Source organism: Phacochoerus africanus, chromosome X (genome assembly GCF_016906955.1).
Source record: "Phacochoerus africanus isolate WHEZ1 chromosome X, ROS_Pafr_v1, whole genome shotgun sequence".
Classification (NCBI taxonomy): Eukaryota; Metazoa; Chordata; class Mammalia; order Artiodactyla; family Suidae; genus Phacochoerus; species Phacochoerus africanus.
Genome location: NC_062560.1, coordinates 61629853 through 61654701, shown reverse-complemented (window position 1 = coordinate 61654701; position 24849 = coordinate 61629853). Strand labels below are relative to the sequence as shown.

The 24849-nt window shown below is 43.2% G+C and overlaps 1 protein-coding gene across 1 annotated transcript; it reads right to left on the bottom strand.

Annotated features, from left to right (window-relative positions):
- Positions 1 to 245: 245 nt before the first annotated feature.
- LOC125118951 (rho-related GTP-binding protein RhoG-like) lies at positions 246 to 7317 on the bottom strand. Its single transcript, XM_047765879.1, has 3 exons — positions 7249 to 7317; positions 1669 to 1773; positions 246 to 1465 (listed from the first exon to the last, which is right to left on the bottom strand). Exons 2-3 carry the CDS (start codon positions 1669 to 1671, stop codon positions 875 to 877), a joined length of 594 nt encoding a protein of 197 aa, XP_047621835.1. The 5' UTR covers positions 1672 to 1773; positions 7249 to 7317; the 3' UTR covers positions 246 to 874.
- Positions 7318 to 24849: the final 17532 nt, after the last annotated feature.

Genomic DNA, 24849 nt, shown 5'->3' with positions numbered 1-24849 from the left:
CGTGGCTCAGCAGAAACGAACCTGACTAGCATCCACGAACACGCAGATTCGATCCCTGGCCTCGCTCAGTGGGTTAAGGATCCGGCATTGCCGTGAGCTGTGGTGTAGGTCGATGACGCAGCTCGGATGCTGCGGTGCTGTGTCTGTGGTGTAGGTGGGCAGCTACAGCTCTGAGTCGACCCCTAGCCTGGGAACCTCCATATGCTGCGGGTGCGGCCCTAAAAAGACAAAAAAATAAAAATAAATAAATCACTGGTTCCTGCTTTATTTGACTGCAGAACCCTTTTAAGAAACATCTGTTACGGTCTCACAGAACTCTAGACAATCCTGCTTAACTATAATTGCAGAAATATCTTCTCTCAAGAATGGAAAGGAGATGTCAATACTGGGAACACCCAGGAATCACACATACAATGGTTTCCAAAAATTAGTAGCATAGCAGAAAGTTTAAGGCAATGATTTGAAAACCTAGAGAATCTTGTCCTTCTGTGAGGCACTCGCTCAATGGTAAATTCAGCCAGGAAAGCTGAAATTAGATTTCAAACAGCCAAGCAAAAGCCCACAAAGAACAGAACGAGGCTGCTCTGCTTAGTCGTGGCCTGGCCAAGACAGAAAAGCACAGCACTTGGTGGTGTCTCTCCTAACCGCTTCAACAGGGGAGACACACACTCAAACTTCCTTCAAAAGGTTCAGACTGACCTTCAAAGCAGCCAAGTACAAACTAGCCTCTCTTCATTCCTCCAAAAATCAGATAATCTGAAGTCTAGGGTTTCCAAAAGAAGAGATAAATGGCTCCCACTGGCGTTGTTAAGTGCTGTCAAAGGAATTCCCCCTTATTCTTCTTAGGTGCAGTCCCCAAGCGGCACCCCCAAAGCTATAAGAGGACACACTTCTTGGTGTTCTTCTTTGTGGCAGGGTAAAGCACAGCCCGGACAGCTTCTGAAAATACCTCATGGACCCCATCCTGCATCAGGGCCGAACATTCCAGATACTTCACAGCCCCCACCTGCTTAGCCAGGGAAGTGCCTTGCTGAGGAGTTGTGGGCACTAGGCTCTGTTCCTTCAGCTTCTTCACTGTCTCAAGGTCACTCCGCAGGTCCCTCTTGGTGCCTACCAGCAAAACGGGTACATTGGGGCAATGATGCGAGACCTCTGGGTACCACTTATGCCTCACGTTGGCATAAGAGGATGGGTTGCCAATGGAAAAACAAATGACAAAGATATTAGTCTGGGGGTAGGACAGCGTTCGCAGTCGGTCATACTCCTCTTGGCCAGCTGTGTCCCACAGATTCAGGCTGACGATTTGGCCATCCACCGATGTCTGGGCACTATAGTTGTCAAACACAGTGGGGATATACTCCTCAGGAAAGGCATTTGTGGTGTAACTGATGAGGAGACAGGTCTTACCTACAGCCCCATCCCCCACAACCACACATTTGATCGTCTGTATTGTTCTCTTGGAGTCCTGTGTACAAGAGAGAAAGAAAGAATGTTCACAGACTTTGGTTAATTTAGGGAGCCTAAGCTATATAAACATTTCTCTCTGAGGAGAAAGAAAAGAGGTAACCACCACCCCACCCCCCCGTAACACACACATCCACACTGCCCAGCCCCTTAGCACCACAGAAGAGTCAGCTGGGAAAGGTTGTATAGGGCAAGAGTTCTTACCATGGATGGAGTCCACGGACTACTAGAGGATAGCCTTCAGTGGATTTTAGAAGCCACCTCTGAAGTTGTGTGTAATATTATGTGTATGAGCATTAGTACATTTTTCTGGAAAGAAGATCCAAAGCTGATATCAGACTCTCAAAAAGGACCGTAAGCCCAAAAATATTAAAAACCATTGTATACATACTTATTTATGTTACATTATTGTCATAAGATCTGCATTATATCAAAGGCGTTAAAATGTAGCAGGTGCTAAATACATGTTAACTAATTTTTTTAAAAAGGCAATTCCTGGAATTCCCATCGTGGCTCAGTGGTTAACGAATCCGACAAGGAACCATGAGATTGCAGGTTCGATCCCTGGCCCGGCTCAGTGGGTTGAGGATCCGGCATTGCCATGAGCTGTGGTGTAGGTCACAGATGCAGCTCAGATCTGGCGTTGCTGTGGCTCTGGAATAGGCCGGCAGCTACACCTCTGATTTGACCCCTAGGCTGGGAACCTCCATATGCCAAGGGAGCAGCCCAAGAAATGGCCAGAAAAGACAAAAACAAACAAAAAATAAAAAGGCAATTCCTGTTGTGGCACAGCAGAAGTGAATCCTACTAGTATCCATGAGGATGCACGTTCGATCCCTGGCCTCGCTTAGTGGGTCGGGGATCCGGAGTCGCCATGAGCTGTTGCGTAGGTCACAGACATGGCTCAGATCTGGCAATGCTGTGGCTATGGCATAGGCCAGCAGCTATAGCTTCGATTCAACCCCTAGGCTGGGAGCTTCCATATGCCGCAGGTGCAGCCCCTAAAAAGCAAAAAAACCAAAACCAAACAAACAAAACCACACAAAACACCAGTATAGAAAGAAGGTTCCCAAGGTTGACTTTGGGTCTGTGGCTATAGATTCAGCAAAGGCACACTCTGTTCCTGAAAAACAATAACATAATATTGGAGAGAAAGGTAGGCCAGTCTGACCCAGCCATATGGAGAAGTGGCTAAGAATCCAGACTCTGAAGTCAGACTGCCTGGAGTGAAAAACCAGTCTTCTCTTCTTAAGTTTTGTGAACTTGGGCAAGTTTATAACTGAAGCTTAAATGAAAGAATACAGCTGCCATACTGATTAGTACCTGCCACGTAGGAAGTACTCATTAAGTGTCAGAAGCTACTATGACTTCAAGAAAATTACTATTCTGCTGGAGAAGGCAAAAGTTTTGTAATGTGATTGCAATGCTGTACAAATCAAAGGACTCATCCTTTCCCACCTTATCTGAATAAAACGACGGATCATGGGAGTTCCTGTCATGGCCCAGCGGAAACATATCTGCTAGCATCCATGAGGACGCAGGTTCAATCCCTGGCCTCGATCAGTGGGTTAAGGATCCAGCATTGCTGCAGTGTAGGTTGCAGACACAGCTTTAATCTGGTGTTGCTGTGGCTGTGGTGTAGGCTGGCAGCTGCAATTGGACCCCTAGCCTGGGAACCTCTATATGCTGTGGGTGCAACCCTAAAAAGACAAAAAACAAAAACAAAAACTACAGATCATAACACCACCATACTCTAGTCCATTTCTTTTTTCTTTTCTTTCTTTTTTTTTGGGGGGGGGGGCTTTTGTCTTTTTAGGGCCACACCCGCAGCATATGGAGGTTCCCAGGCTAGGGGTCCAATCGAAGCTACAGCTGCTGGCCTCTGCCAATGCCACAGCAACGCCAGATCCGAGCCATGTCTGTGACCTATACCACAGCTCACGGCAATGCTGAATCCTTAACCCACCAAGCGAGGCCAGGGATTGAACCCGCAACCTCATGGCTCCTAGTCGGATTCGTTTCCACTGCGCCATAATGGGAACTCCCCTCTAGTCCATTTCTTTATGAATAAAGTATTTGAGAGTTAATGGTCCAAAACGTCATCTCCAAGGAGCATGTTTACTGTGAGCTCCCATATTAATATCCTGTCAATGCCCTACTGTCAGTGCCCCTAAAGCATGCCATTTTCTTTAGCTTCTTAACTGCTGCCCAGTTTCAGACTGGATCCTTTTAGTACTAACTTCAAGTGTCAGAACATGGAGGAAAGGGGATACATTATCATACATATTTTTTTTATGGCTGCACCTGCAGCATATGCAAGTTCCCAGGGATTGAATCTGAGTCGCAGCTGCAGCAACACCAGATCCTTTAACCCATTGCTCTGGGCCAGAGATCAAACCCGCGCCTCTGCTGCGACCTGAGCCACTACAGTCAGATTTTTAACCCATTGTGCCATAGCAGTAACTCCCATATGTTATTTCATTATAGGAAAAAATGAGAATCAATTCGTTTTGCACCTCGAGAATTCGGGGGAATAGATACCTCCCCCATCTTGTTGTCTTATTAGCTAAGGTCTACATTAGGCCCATGTCATGGACCAAAACAAAACACCTCATTTTGGGTCAGAGTAAAGAAAAGCTGGCCTTCTCAGTATGCTTTACACAGGCCCACTAGCCCACTAGGGGTAGCTCTTTCCTCACACGGTCAATTCTGACCAGCAAGGCATTCCAGCTAGACGCCTTCCTTTCCTTAGCACAGGTTCCACAGCTAAAAGTCCAGGGCCTAATTCAGTTCTAGTAGGCAACCATCCCAGAGTACTCACTGACCATCAGCTCTGTCTTTTTACATTTAGGAACAAGCATAGGGGATCAAACACACAAGGTCAATGGAAGTAGGGCAAAGTCAACCACTACATTCCTTGAGAACCACCTTCCTTGACTTTCCCAGTCTGGATTAATTTCCTTCTCCTCTGATAGAAGTTACTGCCTATACAACTCATCCTCCCAGCCTCCTCCAGGTACCACCCAGTGTCTCTGCTCAGTGACTGCTTGCTGAACCAGAGCAAAACTCTTAGCCACCAATGCCACTTTGCACCCCAGTTCAGCTCCTCATCTCTATAACTAGGAAAAGCCATCTAGGAGTACCCATCATGGCTCAGTGGTTAATGAACCCAACTAGTATCCATGAGGACATGGGTTCGATCCCTGGGCTTGCTCAGTGGGTTAAGGATTTGGCATTGCCGTGAGCTGTGGTGTAGGTTGCAGGCATGGCTCAGATCCCTCGTTGCTGTGGCTATGGCTGTGGCATAGGCCAGCAGCCATAGCTCCGATTTAACCCCTAGCCTGAGAACCTCCATAGGCCTCAGGTGTGGCCCTAAAAAGACAAAAAAAAAAAAAAAAAAAAAAAAAAAAGCGCCATCTACACTCCTTTCTATTGTTTAGACATACCAGTACTCCAGGTATAGATAATAAAATGATCTGTAGATGGGCACTCAAGTCACACTGATGGTGGACCTAGACAATGAAATGGAGCTAGGGCAGCCCAGGTCTGAATAAAACTAAAACATCCTCACCTGTAGCAAACTCTCATGAAAAGGAGGGTTCAACAAAAGTCCCAGGTATTCTGGGGGAGGGGGCTGCTTTGTACAGTTAACTCATTTATCCAGCCCACATATTCATTATACAACTTCCTCTACTTGTGTGTATGTTTGAAATTCTCCATAGTTAACAGCTTTAAAAATAATACTAAAAGTTCCCATGTGGTGCAGCATGTTAGGGATCCAGTGTTGCCGCAGCTATGGCACAGGTCACACCTGTGGCATTGGGTTCAATCCCTGGCCTGGGAACTTCCACATGCCGCAGGTGCTGCCAACATAATAATAATAATAAATATATCCAAGAGAATTGAAGACAAGCTCTCAGATAATTGCACACCCATGTTCACTGCATCATTATTCACAATAGCCAAGACGTAGAAGCAAGCAACCTAAATGTCCATCAATGGATAATGGATAAAGAATATAATATATAATACATATATAATATATACATATATTTTACTCAGCCTTAAAAAGAAAAAGGAAATCTCTTCATACACTACAACATAGATGAACCTTGAGGACATTATGCTAAGTGAAATAAGCCAGTCACAAAAAGCCAAATACTACAATTCCCCTTATATAAGGTATCTAGAATAGTCAAAATTCATAGAAACAAAGAATGGCAGTTGCCAGGGGCTGGGGGAGGGGGAAATGGGGAGTTGTTTAAGGGATAAAGAGTTTCAGTTTTTCAAGAGAAAAAACTCTATCTGTTGTACAACAATGTGCAGATAGTTAACACTACTGTACACTTAAAATGGTTAAAAATACAAAAAAATAAGAATATGTTTTTAAACGGCTGGGAGCTCTGAGAAAAGCCAATACTTTGTTCATCACTTATATGAGAAAAGCTTCTTTCGTTCAGCTCCCAGATCCACCATCACTAGGCTGCCCAGCTATGATCACCTACAGCTTTCTCCTCATCACCACCACCCACACACTCTGGCAGGTGCTAATATGCACAATGCACTGCTAAGAGGGACTCAAAAAAAGGTTAAAAATGATGATAGAAGCTCATACTCCTATGGAAATGGCAGGACTTTTCTAAAAATGCAAACAGTAATACACAGTAATGAATGGCCCACAGGAAAATAAGTTGCTATGGGGAAGGCTGTTACAGGCGCTGTGCAAAATACTTTCACATATCTTATTTAAGCTTCACAGTAGCACTGTGAAGTAGACATCACATCAGCTCAGAGATCATTAAGTATGCCTCTAGAATTGGAAATTGGAAGAAGCCTGAAGTTGCAGAAACCAATACCTCAGAAGGTTCCCTTCAGAGTTAGTCACTCACTTTTAACCTTGTAATTCTAGTTTCTTCTAAATAGTCCAATCTCCCTATAGAGGAAAAGAATCTGAAAAAGAATGGATATGTTCATGTATATAACTGAATCACTTTGTTATAAAGCAGAAATTATCACAACACTGTAAATCAACTGTACTTCAACAAAACTTTAAAAAATGGGAAAAAAATAAATCATCCAATGTCATCTGACAAAACATCCTTCTTCACATGTACACTGCCTAGCAGTCAATTTTCTCCTAGGTTAGACACACCACATAAAAGACCCAGGAACAATCAAGACAAGAAAGCAGCTCAAAGTATTACCGTTTCTAGTACATTCTCCTCCAGTCTCACCCTTTTCCATAGAAATAACTCTTTTTGAACCGAAAACAATTCAGAAGACTCCCCATTTTTTGTCACTACTTTCTGCAACTTAGTTATCTACTAAATCCAGGAAGCTTTTTCACATTAAAGACTAACTTCTCTGGTTCAAGAACAGGCAAAGACGACTTCAGCACACTCGGGAGCGACGGAAGCCATGTGAACACTCCCCAACCCCAAGACAGGGGAGAGTATCCTGCGCCTGGAAACTTAACGGGTGGCAATCCTAGTGACCCATCGATAGCCATCACAAGCCCGCTCGGCACTTCCCTCACACCCTTTCCACAGAGGGTAGGTGGTTCTGGGACTTCCGATGGACCCGTGAGCCCGGGACGGATAGGTGCCTAACGCTGGATTCACAAACACGAAGAGCTGGCTCAATCTCCTCCGATATACAGACAACGCATCCCACCCTCGAATCCCTTCCATCCTATACTAAGGTAACTGTCCTGGGGATGGGGAGACTCAAGGAGAAAAGAGTGGACGAGGGGACCTCCTAGGGGTGGTCCTCGATAAGGATTACCCAGCAAAGAGGTCGTCCTCCTGCACGGTTCAACCGCAGTGGGTAAAGCCTCCCGGGCGTCTCTTGCTGGGCTGGGCAGGGCAGGCTCCGCGGGCTAGGCGCTACATCCGGGTAGCGACCGAGTCCCGCCCCCATCGTCGGACGCAGTCTCCACCCGGTGCCCCAGAGACCTCGTGGGAAATGGAGTTCTAGCGTTTGCCTCGCGGTCTGCAAATCACAGGCTTCTAAACTACACCTTTGGGTAATCAAAGATTACTGGGGTCTAGGCCCCAGTACCAGTTCCTCGATTCGGAGGTCCCCGGGCTTTACAAACTCTTGACCAAGTGAGACCATCTCCTCCTCCGAGCCCTGTTTTCTCCTCAAGACATAAAGAGGCAGTCAGGGGACTGAAAAAGTGTTAAGAAAAATGAAAGCGATTTTAAAAATTATGGTCTCTGTCACCATATATTAGTTTGCATTTTCTAGACTTTTATGTAAATGGAATCGTGCAGTATGTACTTTTTTTTTAACAACTTTGAGATACAAATGCACATACCATACAATTCCCTCATTTAAATTGTACCATTCAATAGTTTTCAATATATTACTTTTTTTTTTCTTTTTTGTGGCCACACCTGTGGCATGTGGAAGTTCCCCGGCCAGGGGTCTAATCTGAGCTGCAGTTGAGGAGTAAGCCGCAGCCATGGCAACACCAGTTGCAATAGCATCTCCGACCTGGGAGGCACACTGGATCCTTAAATCCACTGCACCGGGCCAGGGAGCTAACCTACGCCCTGACGCTGCAGAGACGCCGTCAATTTCTTTGCACTACAGTAGAAACTCCTGTTTCCAAATTTTGATTATTGTGAATAATGCTGCAATGAACACGTGTACCAGAATACCATTTTGTTGATTTTCTCTATTTTTTTTTGTTTTCTGTCTCACTGATTTCCACTTTGATCTTCATTATTTTTGTTCTTATACTTTCAGTTTTATTTGGTCTTCTTTTTACTGAAGTGAAAGCTGAAGTTAATGTTTTGAGTCGTTCTTCTGTTCTGATGCAGATGTTTAGTGCTTCAAAATCACCCCGAACTCTTGTTTTAGCAGAATGTCATAAATTACATGGTATGGTTTCATTTTTATTCAATTCAAAATATGTTCTAATTTCCTTTTTCATTTTGACCACACCCATGGCATGTGGAAGTTCCTGGGCCAGGGATAAAACCCACACCACCCTGTAACAGATCCACAGCAGTGACAATCCTTAACCTGCTGAGCCACCAAGGAAATCCTCTAATTTCTTTTTTGGTTTCTTCTTTGGCCCATATGTTATCTAGAAATGGATTGTTTAGTTTTAAACTATTTGAGGATTTTCCAGAGATCCTTCTGTTATTGATAGGTAATTTAAATTCCATTATTTATATTTTGTGTGACTTGAATCCTTTCAAATTCATTGAGACTTGTTTTGTGGCATAGAATATAGCCTATCCTGGTAAATACTCCATGTACATGTACACTTGAAAAGAATGTATATTTTGCTGTTATTGGGTGTTCTGTAAATGTCAACCAGGACAATTTGGTTGATAGTGTTGTTGATTTCTACTATATCCTTGCTGATTTTATGCCTACTCCTAAAGATTATTAAGAGAAGAGTAATTGTTGGAGTTCCCTGGTGGCTCAGCTCATTAAGGATCCAGCATTGTCACTGCTGTGGTGAGGGTCACTGTTGTGGTGAAGGTTTGATCCCTGGCCTAGGAACTTCTGCATGTTTCAGGCATGTCCAAAAAAAAAAAATGTATTGAAATCTCTAACTAGAATAAATTGTGGATTTGTCTGTTTCTCCTTGCAGGCTTATCAGTTATTGATTCCTGTATTTTTTTGTGTTTTTTTTTTGTCTTTTGTCTTTTTGTTGTTGTTGTTGCTATTTCTTGGGCCACTCCCGCGGCATATGGAGGTTCCCAGGCTAGGGGTTGAATCGGAGCTGTAGCCACCAGCCTACTCCAGAGCCACAGCAACGCGGGATCCGAGCCGCGTCTGCAACCTACACCACAGCTCACGGAAACGCCGGATCGTTAACCCACTGAGCAAGGGCAGGGACCGAAGCCACAACCTCATGGTTCCTAGTCGGATTCGTTAACCACTGCGCCACGACAGGAACTCCTGATTCCTGTATTTTTTTTTTTAGCTTTTATATTAGGTGCACAAACGTTTGGAATTGTTATGTCCTCTAACTGACCCCTTTGTCATTATGAAATTACCTTCTTTATTCCTGGTATCTTTGCTCTGAAAGCTACTTTGTCCAATATTAATATAGTTCCTCTACCTTTTTTTTTTGTCTTTTTGTAGGGCTGCACCTGCAGTATATGGAGATTCCCAGGCCAGGGGTCAAATTGGAGCTACAGCTGCCAGCCTACACCACAGCCACAGCAATCCGGGATCCGAGCCAGGTCTGCAAACTACACCACAACTCAGGCAACACCAGATGCTTAACACACTGAACAGGGCCGGGGATTGAACCCGCCCTCATGGGGATACTAGCCAGGTTTGTTACTGCTGAGCCACAATGGGAACTCCTCCTCCCCCTTTTTTTTTGACTAGTGTTATTGTAGTACATCTTTTTTTTTTTACGTACGTTTATTTTTAACCTATTTGTGTCTTTTTTTGTTTGTTTGTTTGTTTGTTTTTTGGTCTTTTTAGGGCTGCACTTGCAGCATATGGAGGTTCCCAGGCTAGGGGTCAAATCAGAGCTCTAGCTGCCGGCCTATACCAGAGCCACAGCAACATGGGATCCGAGCTGCGTCTGCAACCTACACCATAGCTCACGGCAACGCCAAATCCTTAACCCACTGAGCAAGGCCAGGGATTGAACCCACATCCTCATGGATGCTAGTTGGTTTCACTAACCACTGAGCCATGATGGGAACTCCTGTGTCTGTATTTAAAGAGTATTTCTTTTTTCTTTTCATTTCTTTTCTCTTTTTTTTCCTTTTTTTTTTCTTTTTCTTTTTTTGTCTTTTTCTCTTTTCTACGGCCGCACCTGCGACATATGGAGATTCCCAGGCTGGGGGTCAAATCGGAGCTGTAGCCGCTGGCCTACACCACAACCACAGCAACGCGGGATCCGAGCCATGTCTGCCACCTACACCACAGCTCACGGCAACACTGGATCCTTAACCCACTGATTGAGGCCAGGGATGGAACCTGCAACCTCATGGTTCCTAGTCGGATTTGTTAACCACTGCGCCATGACGGGAACTCTTGGTTTTTGTTGTTGTTGTTGTTGTTGTTTGGGCACACTCAGTGTTCGGAAGTTCTCAGGCCAGAAATCGAACCCACACCACAGCAGCAACCCAAGTCACTGCACTGACAACACCAGATCCTTGACCTGTTGCACCACAAGAGAACTCTTATTAAAGAGTATTTCTTGTAGGCAGCATATGGTTAGACCTTGTTTGTTTGCGTTTTTTTACCCAATCTGATCATCTTTACTCAGTAATTGGCATGTTTAGACCATCTGCATTTAGCAGGATTGTTGATATAGTTGAGTTTGAGTCTGTCATCTTGCCATTTGTTTTCTATGTGCCCCTCTCTTTCTTGTTGTCTTTTTCCTCTTTTTCTGCCTCCTTTTGGATTAATCCATGCCATTTTAAATTCCATTTTATCTCCTTTGTTGGCTTATTAGCTATAACCTCTTTGTTATTTTAGCAGTTGCTTAAAGGTTGATAGTGTACATCCATAGCTTCTCAGTTTACCTTCAAGTGTTATTATACCACTTCACCAAGAGTATAAGAAACGTATTAATATACTTCCATTTTTCTCTTCCTGGACTGCTATTGTTATTCTTCTTTTATCACACAATACATTGTTATCATTTTGTTTCAACAGTTACTTTTTAATACTTTATTTTTTAGAGCAGTTTCAGGGTCACAGCAAAATTGAGCGGAAGGAAGGTATGGAGAATTCCCGTGATACATTTGTTACAATCAACAAATGTACATTGACACATCACTATCACCCAAAGTTCACAGTTTAGGTCAGGGTTCATTCTTGGAATTGTACATTCTATGAGTTTTAACAACTGTATTCACAATTATAGTCTCATCCAGAATAGTTTTATTGCCCTAAATAATCATTGGCAGTCTACCTATGCATTCCCCTCACTCTCAAAACCTGACAACACTGATCTTTTAACTGTCTCCATAGCTTTGCCTTTTCCAGAATGTCTTATAGTTGGAATCATACAATATGCAGCCTTTTCAGATTGGCTTCTTTCACTTAGTAATATGCATTATAAGTTTTCTCCATGTATTTTCATGGCTTGGCAGCTCATTTTTTCTTTAGCACTGAATAATATTTCATTGTGTGGATGTACCAGAGTTTATTCATTCAACGACTGCAGGACATCTTGGTTGCTTCCAAAATTAGGCAATTATGAATAAAGCGCTATAAACATCTAAATGCAGGTTTTTGTGCAGACGTAAGTTTTCAACTCATTTGGATAGATACCAAGGAGTGTGATTGCTGGACCATATGGTCAATTATCTTCTTAAAATAGCTTTGAATTATAATTTACATACCATAAATTCACTCATTTTAAGTGTACAATTAAATGATTTTTAGTAAATTTAGTGTTGTGCTGCTATCATCACAATCTGATTTTAGAACATTTCCATCACCCCAGAAAGATGCCTCATGCCCAGTTACAGTGATCTCCTGTTCCCAACCCCCAGGCAACCACTAATCTACTTATTGTCTATATACAATTGTCTTTCATGACCATTTCACATGAATGGGATCACAGAGTATATCATCTTTTTTCACTTGGCTTCTTCCATCTAGCATAATGTTCTTGACTTTCATCTATGATGTAGCATGTATCACTACTTCATCCCTTTTTATTGTCAATTGTATTTTTCCTTTTAATTCAAATTTATAAAGGTGTAATTCATATACCATTAAAATTGCTCATTTTTAGTTTATAGTTTGATGGAGTTCCCACTGTGGCAGAGCAGGCTAAGGATCCGGCATTGCTGCAGCTATAGCATAGGTCACAGCTATGGCTCGAATTCAATCCTAGGCCTGGGAACTTCCATATGCCATGGGTGTGGCCAAAAAAAAAATTAAGTTCATAGTTTGATGAATTTTGACAAATGTATGCACCACCTAATTACTACCACAATCAAGACATACATTTCCATTATCCCCAGATAGTTCCCTTGTACCCCTTTGAAGTGAATCCTTATCACCTCTAGCCTCAGAGAACCAATGTTCTGCTTGCTGTCATTAAAGATTACTTATGCTAGAGTTCCCATCATGGCTCAGTGGTTAATGAATCTGACTAGCATCCATGAAGCCACAGGTTCGATCCACAGCCTTGCTCAGTGGGTTAAGGATCCGGCTTTGCCCTGAGCTGTGGTGTAGGTTGCAGATGTGGCTTGGATCCTGCATTGCTGTGACTGTGGTGTAGGACAGCAGCTATAGCTCTGATCGGACCCCTAGTCAGGGAACCTCCATATGCTGCAGGTGTTGCTGTAAAAAGCAATAAATAAATAAAGATTACTTATGCCTTTCTAGAATTTCATATAAATGGAATCATAGAGCATATACTTTTTTTGTCCACTTTTTTGGTCAGCATGTTTCTGAGATTTATTCCTGTTGATGGCATACCAGTAGTTCATTCCTTTTTATTGCTTGGTAGCATTCAGTTGCAAGGCTGTGTAGCAATTTATTTCCAGTTTGGGGCCGTTATGGATAAAGCTGCTATGAATATTTGTGTACAAGTCTTGGTGACAAAAATAATCAATAAACAATCTCTGATATGAATAGAAAAGTGTTTTATTTGAGCCAAACTGAGTACTATATCCTGGAAGACAGCCTCTCAGATAACCCTAAAGAACTTCTATGGGGAGTTCCCATCTTGGCGCAGTGGAAATGAATCCGACTAGGAACCATGAGGTTGAGGGTTCAATCCCTGGCCTCGCTCAGTGGGTTAAGGATCCAGCGTTGCCATGAGCTGTGGTGTAGGTGGCAGATGCAGCTCGGATCCTGCATTGCTGTGTTTGTGGTGTAGGCCAGCAGCAACAGCTCCCATTGGACCCCTAGCCTAGGAACCTCTGTATGCCGCGGGTGTGGCCCTAAAAGGACAAAAGACAAAAGACAAAAATAAATAAATAAATAAAATAAAACCCTGCTATGGAGAAACACGGTTTTCACACAATTTTACATTTTGTCAGAACAAAAACATCAAACACGTCATGGATACATTCTTTCAAGATTTCCAAAAACAAACAAACGAAAAACCAGATTAGGGAGTTCCCGTCGTGGCGCAGTGGTTAACGAATCCGACTAGAAACCATGAGGTTGCGGCTTCGGTCCCTGCCCTTGCTCAGTGGGTTAACGATCTGGCGTTGCCGTGAGCTGTGGTGTAGGTTGCAGACGAGGCTCGGATCCCGCGTTGCTGTGGCTCTGGCGTAGGCCGGTGGCTACAGCTCCGATTCGACCCCTAGCTTGGGAATCGCCATGTGCCGTGGGAGCAGCCCAAGAAATAGTAAAAAAAAAAAAAAGACAAAAAAAAAGAAAAAGAAAAACCAGATTAGCATGTACACAGTCAATACTGGCCTTGGCACATAGGAAGGGAGTCTTATCATGGAAGGAGTAGCAGTATTGGCGTTCCAGGAAGGTAGGCATTTAATCTTTATTTTTAACATGGACATTCTTTACTTCTGGTCGATGTATCCTTTTCTTTAATAATTAAAGCAGAGTTAAAATGTATGTTTGATAGGCCACAAACAGGCTGTGGGACATAAAATATGAGTTAATGTATGAGCCAGAATAACTTCCCCATACCTCAATATTTGAAAATTTCATTCATCAGTCTTTTCGCAGATTACGTTTTCATTTCTCTTGAGGGATGCCTAGGAATGAAATTGTTGAGTCATTGGGTAGGTATATGTTTAACTTTGTATATTTAACAAAATTTTTTTCCCCACACTCACAACATGTGGAAGTTCCTGGGCCAGGTACTGAACCTGAACCACAGCTATAACTAGAGCCACAGCAGTGACAACGCTGGATCCTTAACCCACTGAGCCACAGGAAACTCCTATATTTAACATTTTAAGAAACCATTGAATAGTACACCAAAGTGGTTGTACCATTTAAAATTCTAATATAAAAAAAATAAAATAAAATAAAATTCTAATATATGAGGAGTTCCCATCATGGCTAGGCAGAAACAAATCTGACTAGTAACCATGAGCACACAGATTGGATTCCTGGCCTCGCTCAGTGGTTAAGGATCTGGCGTTGCTGTGAGCTGTGGTATAGGTCACAGACGGAGCTTGGATTTGGCATTGTGGCTGTGGCATAGGCCAGTGGCTACAGCTCCGATCTGACCCCTAGCCTGGGGCAGCCCCAAATATGCCATGGGTGCAGCCCTCAAAAGACTAAAATAATATGAAATGAAATAATAAAATAAAATTCTAATATATGAGAGTCCCAGTGGCTCCACATCTTTACCATTGCTTTTTAGGGCCAACCCTGCGGCATATGGAAATCCCCAGGCTAGGGGTCGAATTGGAGCTGCAGCTGCCGGCCTACACCACAGCCACAGCAACTCGGGATCCAAGCCACGTCTGCGACGTACAACACAGCTCATGGCAATGCCAGATCCTTAACCCACTGAGTGAGGCCAGGATGGAACCCGCATCCTCATGGATACTAGTCAAGTTTGTAACCCACTGAACCACAATGGGAATTCCAGTATTGACTTTTAAATTTAGCAATTCTAGTGAGTTTATATGTTGGTATTTCATGGTGGTTTTCACTTGCATTTCCCGGATGCCCAATGATTTGAGCAGCTTTTCATTTACTTAATTACTATTCATATACCTTTCCTGGTTCAGTGTCTGTTCAAATCTTTTGCCTATTTTGTCATTAGATTGTTTTCTTATTTAGAGTTGTAAAATTTCTTTATATGTTCGGGGAGTTCCTGCTATGGTGCAGTGGGTTAAGAATCAGGTAGCTGTGGAGGCACTAGTTTAAGGATCTGGTGTTGCCACAGTCGTGGCTTAGATAGGAGCTGCAGCTCAGATTTAGTCCCTGGCCCAGGAACTTGCATATGCCATGGGTGTGGCCATAAATTTTTTTAAGTTCTTTATATGTTCTAGATACAAATTCTTTGTTAGACATAAGTACAGTGAATATTTTCTCCTTCTCTTTAGCTTCCCTTTCATTTTCTTTTCTTTTTTTCTTTTTCTTTCTTTCTTTCTTTTTTTTTTTTTTAGGGCTGCACCTGCAGCATATAGAAGTTCCTAGGCTAGGGGTCAAATTGCAGCTGCAGCTGCTGGCCTTCACCACAGCCACAACAATGCCTGATCCAAGCCACATCTGTGACCTGCTTGCGGCAACACCAGATACTTAACCCACTGAGCAAGGCCAGGGATCAAACCTGCATCCTCATGGATACTAGTCAGGTTCTTAATCTGCTGAGGCACAACAGGAACTGCCTGCCCTTTTGTTTTCTTAAATAAAGTAGCATAAGTCTTTTGCCTTTTCTTGGGCCACTCCCTCGGCATATGGAGGTTCCCAGGCTAGGGGTCTAATCAGAGCTGTAGCCGCCGGCCTACACCAGGGCCACAGCAACGCGGGATCCGAGCCGGGTCTGCAACCTACACCACAGCTCACGGTAACACCGGATCGTTAACCCACTGAGCAAGGCCAGGGATCGAACCGGTAACCTCATGGTTCCTAGTCAGATTCGTTAACCACTGAGCCACAATGGGAACTCCAAATAGCATAAGTCTTTTTATTTTATTTTATTCTATTTTCTTGGCCTTGCCCACAGCATGTGGAAGTTCCTGGGCCAGGGATCAAAGACATGCCTTAGAAGTGACCCAGGCCTCTGCAATGACACTGCCAGATCTTTAGCATGCTGTACCACAAGGGAACTCCAAAATAGCAGAAGGTTTTAATTTTGATGATGTCCAATCAAATTTTTCTTTTAGGTTTATTGCTTTTTTTCTGTTTTTCTCTTTAGAGCTGCACCTGTAGCATATGGAAGTTCCCAAGCTAGGGGTCAAATTGGATCTTCAGCTGCTGACCTACACCACAGCCACCGTAACACCAGATCTGAGCCACATCTAAGACTTACACCACAGCTTGAGGCAAAGCAGGGTCCTTAACCCAATGGGCGAGGCCAGGGATCAAACCTACATCCTCACAGACACTACGTCGGTTCTTTTTTTTTTTTTTGGTCTTTTTTGCCTTTTCTAGGGCCGCTCCCATGGCATATGGAGGTTCCCAGGCTAGGGGTCCAATCAGAGCTGTAGCTCCCAGCCTATGCCAGAGCCACAGCAACACGAGATCTGAGCCGTGTTTGTGACCTACATCAGAGCTCACTTCAACACTGGATCCTTAACCCACTGAGCAAGGCCAGGGATCGAACCCGCAACCTTATGGCTTCTAGTCGGATTCGTTAACCACTGCGCCACGACAGGAACTCCACTATGTTGGTTCTTAACCTGCAAGCCACAACGGGAACTCCTTTATTGCTTTTCTTCATTCTCTCCTATGTAAGAGATCATTGCCTATATTATGTATTTTATAGCTTTTCTTACTATTGTGAATGAAAATTTTTATAACATATTTTACTTATTGCTTATATTTAGGAAAGTTGTTGATTTTGATATATTTTATAAGTAGCTGTCTTTCATGTAAACTTTTTTGTTTAATAACTTATAAGTTGATTCTCTTGGATTTTCATATCAACTGAAAATAATGAGTTTTGTCTTTACCTTGCCAATTTTTATACTTATTTTGATTTCTCATTTCATGGCATTGGTCAGGACTTCCAGTATAACGCTAAATAGTAGCTAAATTACCTATGAAGGTCTTGTGATTAGGTTTCAGGGAATAACAGTGAGACTGGCAAGAAGCTAGAGTTACTACAAGGGGAGACTCAATAGAACTTGGTTACTAACTGAATAAGGGCAATGAAAGAGAATCACAGGTTAGAAATAACTAGGATATTAAGCTTAAGAACAGGGAGAATGAAATTGCCATTGTCAGAAATGAGGAAGTGAAGATAGTTATTGGGGGGTATATAGTAAGTTCAATTTAAGATATTTTCAGTTTGATGAGTTCCTGTTGTGGCGCAGTGGAAACGAATCCAACTAGGAACCATGAGGTTGAGGGTTCGATCCCTGGCCTCACTCAGTGGGTTAAGGATCCAGCGTTGCCATGAGCTGTGGTGTAGGTCTCAGACTCGGCTCAGATCTGGAGTTGCTGTGGCTGTGGCTGTGGCAGGTGGCTACAGCTCCGATTCGACCCCTAGCCTGGGAACCTCCATATGCTGCAGGTGCGGCCCTAAAAAAAGGACAAAAGATAAAAAAAAATTTCCAAGTTATTTTTGGTTTGAGTTTACAATAGGGCTTTCATGCAGAAGTGTTCGGTAGGCAGTTAGAAATAGAGAACTGGAGTTTGGGTGAGAGGCCCCGGCTGGAGATGAAGATTTTAGAGTCATTAGCAAAGGTGATAGTTTTTTTTTAAATTGAGGTATAGTTGATTTACAGTATTATATTAGTTTCAAACAAATGTGATAACTGAAACAATAATGTAGATTAGTTACCTGAAAGAAGGAATGTTAGAGTAAAAGAGAAAAGAGTTCAATATTGGGTCTCAAGGGTGCAAGCAGAAGGAAGTAGAGGAGCCAAAAAAAAAAAGAAAAGAAAAGAAGGATTTAGAACAGAAGAACATGTAGAATAGCCTTAAAAGTTTGGAGTTCCCTTCGTGGCGCAGTGGTTAACGAATCCGACTAGGAACCATGAGATCGCGGGTTCGGTCCCTGCCCTTGCTCAGTGGGTTAACAATCCGGCGTTGCCGTGAGCTGCTTGCGATGTAGGTTGCAGACGTGGCTCGGATCCCATGTTGCTGTGGCTATGGCGTAGGCCAGTGGCTACAGCTCCGATTCGACCCCTAGCCTGGGAATCTCCATGTGCCGAGGGAGCGGCCCAAGAAATAGCAAAAAGACAAAACAACAACAACAACAACAACAAAAAAGACAAAAGACAAAAAATAAAAAATAAAAAAATAAAGGAGTTCCGGTCGTGGCGCAGTGGTTAACGAATCCGACTAGGAACCATGAGGTTGCGGGTTCGGTCCCTGCCCTTGCTCAGTGGGTTGACGATCTGGCGTTGCCGTGAGCTGTGGTGTAGGTTGCAGACGCGGCTCGGATCCCGAGTTGCTGTGGCTCTGGCGTAGGCCGGTGGCTACAGCTCCGATTCAACCCCTAGCCTGGGAACCTCCATATGCCGCGGGAGTGGCCCAAGAAATAGCAACAACAACAACAACAACAAAAAAGACAAAAGACAAAAAAAAATAAAAAAATAAAAAAGTTTTAAGGAATAGCTGACAGTGTCAAATAGGAAAAAGCTTAAGGAAAACAAGGAGTGGGAATACAATATCATCTGAAATTGTCAGTAAAAATATCTGAAGGTTGGCAATTGCAAAATAAAACATTTTCAAGCTACTAAGGGAAAACTAAACACAGACTAGGTATTAGATGATACTGAGAATTTATACATTTCATTGAGTATGATAATGTTATTGTGGTTGTATTTTTTGGTCCTTTAATGGCCACACCTGTGACATATGGAAGTTTCCAGGCTAGGGGTCAAATTGGAGCTGCAGCTGCTGAACTATGCCACAGCCGCAGCAACACCAGATCCAAGCCAAGCCTGCAACCTACACCACAGCTTGCAGCAACACCAGATCCTTAACCCACTGAGCAAGGCCAGGGATTGAACCTATATCCTCATGGACACTGTGTGGGTTTTTTGTTTGTTTGTTTGGTGTTTTTGTTTTTAGGGCCACACCCGCAGCATAGGGAGGTTCCCAGGCTAGGGGTCTAATAGGAGCTACAGCAGCTGGCCTACACCACTGCTCATGGCAACGCCAGATCCTTAACCCACTGAGCAAGGCCAGGAATTGAACCCGCAACCTCATGGTTCCTAGTCGGATTCATTTCCACTGTGGTATGACGGGAACTCCTGTGTGGGGTTCTTAACCCACTGAACCACAACAGGAACTCCATTGTAGTTGTATTTTTTAAGTCTTTATCTCTTAAAGATAAGAGCCAAAATATTTAAAAGTGAAACAGAATGATGTCTAGGACATGATTTAAAATACTCCAGCAAGGGGACTTCCCGTCTGGCTCAGGGAAAACAAATCTAACTAGTATCAAGGAGGACGAAGGTTCAACCCCTGGCCTTGCTCAGTGGGTTAAGGATCTGGTGTTGCTGTGGCTGTGGTGTAGGCTGGCTCCAATTCGACCTCTAGCCTGGGAACGTCCATATGCTGCAGGTGTGGCTCTAAAAAGACAAAAACTATAAAAATAAAAAAATAAAATACTCCAACAAAATTTTAATAATTATAAAAATTATAACAATAAATGAGAGGGATAAATAAAACAAAAACAGAGTGTTATTATTGAATTGGGTGATGGATACAATGGGGGTTTATTTGAAAAATTCCACAATAAAAGGTTTAGGAGTTTGCTTGTGGTTCAATGGATTAAGGATCTGGCATTGTCATTGCATCGGCTTAGGTCACTACCATGGTGCAGGATTGATTGCTGGCCCAGGGAATTCCCATATGCCACGGGCATGGGCAAAAAATTAAATTTAAACAACAACATAAAAGATTTAAAATGCATAGTTTAAAATGGCCTCCAACAGAGTTCCCATCATTGTGCAGTAGAAACAAATCCGACTAGAAACCATGAGGTTTCGGGTTTGATCCATGGCCTCACTCAGTGAGTTAAGGATCCAGTGTTGCCGTGAGCTACGGTTTACGGCTTGGATACCTCATTGCTGTGTCTGTGGCGTAGGCCGGCAGCTACAGCTCTGATTGGACCCCTAGCCTGGGAACCTCCATATGCCGCAAGTGCGGCCCTAAAAAGCAAAAAAAAAAAAAAAAAAGCAATTACATATTGTTTACAGGAGACATACCTAAAATAAAATAACACAGAAATATAGAAAATAAAAGGATAAAGATATATCAGACAAATATGATTTAAAAAAGAAAGAAGAAATGGCAATATTAATGTCAAATAAAGCAGGGTTCAATACAAAAGGTATTAAAAGGTACAAGAAAGGTACCATTTGTTTAAATTGGCAAAAGGTACAATTAACCAAGAAGGAAGATGTAGTTGTCATTAAACTTTTCATACAGAACAATGTAGTAGTGACATATGATACAAAAACTGTTAGAAACACAAGAATGTGACCAGAGTTCCCACTGTGGTACAACAGGATCAGCAGCACCTCTGCAAAGCCAGGACACAAGTTCGATCCCCGGCCCGGCACAGTGTGTTAAAGGATCCGGCATTGCTGCAGCTGTGGCATAGGTTGCAACCGTGGCTTGGATCTGATGCCTGGCCCAGGAACTCTGTATGCCATGGGGTGGCCAAAAAAAAAAAAATGTGACAAAGACAAAATCATGGTGGGAAACAAACATTATTCAAACTGACAAATCCAAAGAGCTATATCAGGTAAGGAGATAGAATACTTGAATATTACAAATAACTTGTTGGATTTAATAGATTTGTGTAGAACTTTCTACTACAAAATACACTACACATTCTTTCCAAAGATTGTAGAACACTTACAAAAACTGATCATGTACTAGCCTACAAAGAAAATAGTAATAAATTCCAAGGAGTAAAATAATACCAGCCAGGTATCATGGAAGATGGCAGAGTAGGAAGATTTAGGAGTCCATTCCTCCACCTAAACACCTGGAACTCTGGAGCCTGGTCAAATACTTGCAGAGTCCTGAGCAGCACTTGATAAAGAGACATGTAAGGTTTGGTAAATTCTTGAAATGTAGGCCTTTCCTGTTGCCATTCCCTAGTCCTGAGTCAGCCAGGTAAGGGGACAGTTTCTGGGGCAGCTTCCTGGAGGCTGAGTAAGCAATAAGGATATTGTCCTCCAAATAACAGGACTGTGTGGTTTCACCGCTAATAGCTATTTTTGATAGCTAAGAGGCTGGCACAAAGGCTTGCCATTGTTTCAATTTCCACAGGCTGATGTGGCTTACAGGGGATTTAAAGAGACAGTACTTGGGTTTGGGTTTTTGTTTTTTGTTTTTTTTTTTTTTTTTTAGGGCCATGCCTGTGGCATACATTGGTTCCCAGGCTAGGGGTCTAATCAGAGCTACAGCTGCTGGCCTACACCACAGCCACAGCAACACCAGATCCGAGGCGTGTCTGAGAACTACACGATGGCTCACGGCAACGCTGGATCCTTAACCCACTGAGTGAGGCCAGGGATCAAACCTACAACCTCATGTTTCCTAGTCAGATTCGTTTCCGCTGCACCAAGACGGGAACTCCATTATTATTATTTTTGTTGTTGTTGTTGCTTTTTTAGGGCCACACCCATGGTAATATGGATGTTCCCAGGCTAGGGGTCAAATCAGAGGTGTAGCTGCTGGCCTACCCCACAGCCACAGCAACGCCAGAGCCAAGCAGTCTGAGACCTACACCACAGCTTGCTCATGGCAATGCTGGATCCTTAACCCAATGAGCGAGGCCAGGGATCAAACCTGCATCCTCATGGATCCTTAAGATTCGTTTCTGCTGGGCCACGACGGGAACTCCTGGGTTTGGGTTTTGTTTTGTATTTTTCCCTTCCCCCTTTGGGAACATAAACATTTAAGGAAACCTTTGACAGGTTACTGGCTGACTACAGAGACAGAAGAACAGAAATTTCAGGAACTAAGCACAAGTAATACACACTTAGCAAAAACAGTTTGCAAAAGTCACAAACAGATGGCTCCAACCATTGACAAGCAAGATTCATCAATTCCAGAGGAGAATTAGATCGCCAGAGTTACTACAATAATAATATTCAAAATGTCCAGTTCTCAAAAAAATTTACAAAATTAACAAATAAACATGAAAGTATAGCCCAATTGCAAGAAAAAAAGAATTTGTCAAAACCATCCCAGAGGAGACCTAGATATTGAAATTACTAGTCAAAGACAATAAATCAGCTGTCTTAAATATATTCAATGAGCTCAAAGAAACCACGGACAAAGAATTAGAGGAAATTAGGAAAACAATGCATGGGAAAAAAAAATGAGAGTATAAGTAAAATAAAGGACTTCCCTTCATGGCTCAGTGGTTAACAATCCTGATTATAAACCATGAGGATGCAGGTTTGATCCCTGGCCTCACTCAGTGGGTTAAGGATTTGGCATTGCCGTGAGCTGTGGTGTAGGTCACAGACACAGCTCGGATCCTGCATTGCTGTGGCTGTGGTGCAGGCTGGCAGCTGTAGCTCCGATTTGGCCCCTAGCAGGAGAACTTCCATAGGCCGTGGGTGCGGCCCTACAAAAGAAAAAAAAAAGTAAAGTAGAAATTACAAAATGACACCAAAGAGAAATTCTGGAAATAAAAACTACAATAAATGAAAAAATTCAATAGACAAGATCAGTAGCAGACTTAAGGAGGGAGAAAAAATGGATCAACAAACTTTAAGATGAGACAATTGGGGAGTTCCCATTATGGCTTAGTGGGTTACAAACCTGACTAATATTCATGAGGATGCAGGTTCAATCCCTGGCCTCGCTCAGTGGGTTAAGGATCTGGCATTGCTGGGAGCTGTGGGTCACAGATGCGGCTGGGATCCTCTATTGCTGTGGCTGTGACATAGGCCAGCAGCTGCAGCCCTAATTCAACCCCTAGCCTGGGAACTTCCATATGCCACAGTTGTGGCCCTAAAAAACAAACAAACAAAAAAAACAAAAAAGATGAGACAACTGAAATTATCCATTCAAAGGAGAAGGAAAAAAAAGAATGAAGAAAGAGGAATGGTGCCTAAGGGACCTGTGGGACATCATCAAGCATACTACTGTACACATTATGAAAGTCCCAGAAGAAGAAACAAGAGGAAAGAGAAAAAGATACTTAAGAAAAAATGGCCCAGGAGTTACCAATGTGGCTCAGAGAGTTAAGAAGCCAACATAGTGTCTGTGAGGATGCAGGCTCAATCCCTGGCCTTGCTCAGTGGGTTAAGGATCTGGAGTTGTTGCAAGCTGCAGTGTAGGTCACAGATGAGGCTCAGATCCAGATCCAGCATTGCTGTGGCTGTGGCATAGGCCAGCAGCTGCAACTCTTATTTGCCCCCTTGCATTGGAACTTCCATATGCTGCAGGGGTAGCCCCCCAAAAAATATATAGTATAACCAGACAGATCAATGCAGAAATAGAAGACTTGAACAAGACTATAAACCAGATACTGGTGGCTGGGAGCTTCTAGATACCTTCAAGATGGGAGGTGATAGCCATGTAATTTCAGCCTCATCCTATGACCTCCAAGGGAGAAGGGCTGGAGATTGACTTAATCACTAATGCCCAACAATTCAAACATGCATATGTAATAAACCTCCATAAAAATCCTAATCAAAGGATTTTGGAGAGCTTCCAGGTTGGTGAACGTGTGGAGATGCTGAGGGGGTGTTATAACCAGAGAAGTCATGGAAGCTACACACCCCTGCCCCCATACCTTTATTTTATTTTATTTTATGTCTTTTTAGGGCCACACCCAAAGCATATGGAGGTTGCCAGGCTAGGGGTTGAATCAGAGCTGTAGCTGCTGGCCCACACCACAGCCACGGCAATGCCAGATCTGAGCTGTGTCTGCAGCCTACACCACAGCCACGGCAATGCCAGATCTGAGCTGTGTCTGCAACCTACACCACAGCTCACAGCAATGCCAGATCCTCAACCCACTGAGCGAGGCCAGGGATCTAACCTGCATCCTCATTGATCCTAGTCAGATTCGTTTCCACTGAGCCTTGATCAGAACTTCCCACATACCTTTATGTATCTCTTCCATCTGGCTGTTCCTGGGTTTTATCCTTTTATCACAAATCAGTAATCTAGTAAGTACACTGTTTCTTGAATTCTGTGAGCCATTCTAGCAAGTTATCAAACCCCAAAAGGGGGTTGTGGGAACCTCCAATATGTAGCTGCTCAGTCAAAGGTACAAATGACAACCTGGACTTGCAATTGGCATCTAAAGTGGAGGCACAGGAGTTCCCGTCATGGCACAGTGGTTAACGAATCCGACTAGGAACCATGAGGTTGCAGGTTCGGTCCCTGCCCTTGCTCAGTGGGTTAACGATCCGGCGTTGCCGTGAGCTGTGGTGTAGGTTGCAGACGCGGCTCAGATCCCGCGTTGCTGTGGCTCTGGCGTAGGCTGGCGGCTACAGCTCCGATTCGACCACTAGACTGGGAACCTCCATATGCCACGAGAGCGGCCCAAGAAATAGGAAAAAAATTAAAAAATTAAAAAATAAAGTGGAGGCACAGTTGTGGGGCTGAGCCTTAACTTGTGGGATCTGATGTTATTTCCAGGTAGACAGTGTCAGAATTGAGTGAAATATAGAACACCTAATTGGTGTCTGCTGAGATCTGGGGAGTTGTTTAGTGTACAAAAAACACACATACATTTGGAATACTGAAGTATTCTATGGGTAGAAGAAATGAGCATGTCCCTTTCACAGACTATCTACCGAAAATAACCCATGAAGAAATAGAAAATCTAAAAAGACCTAC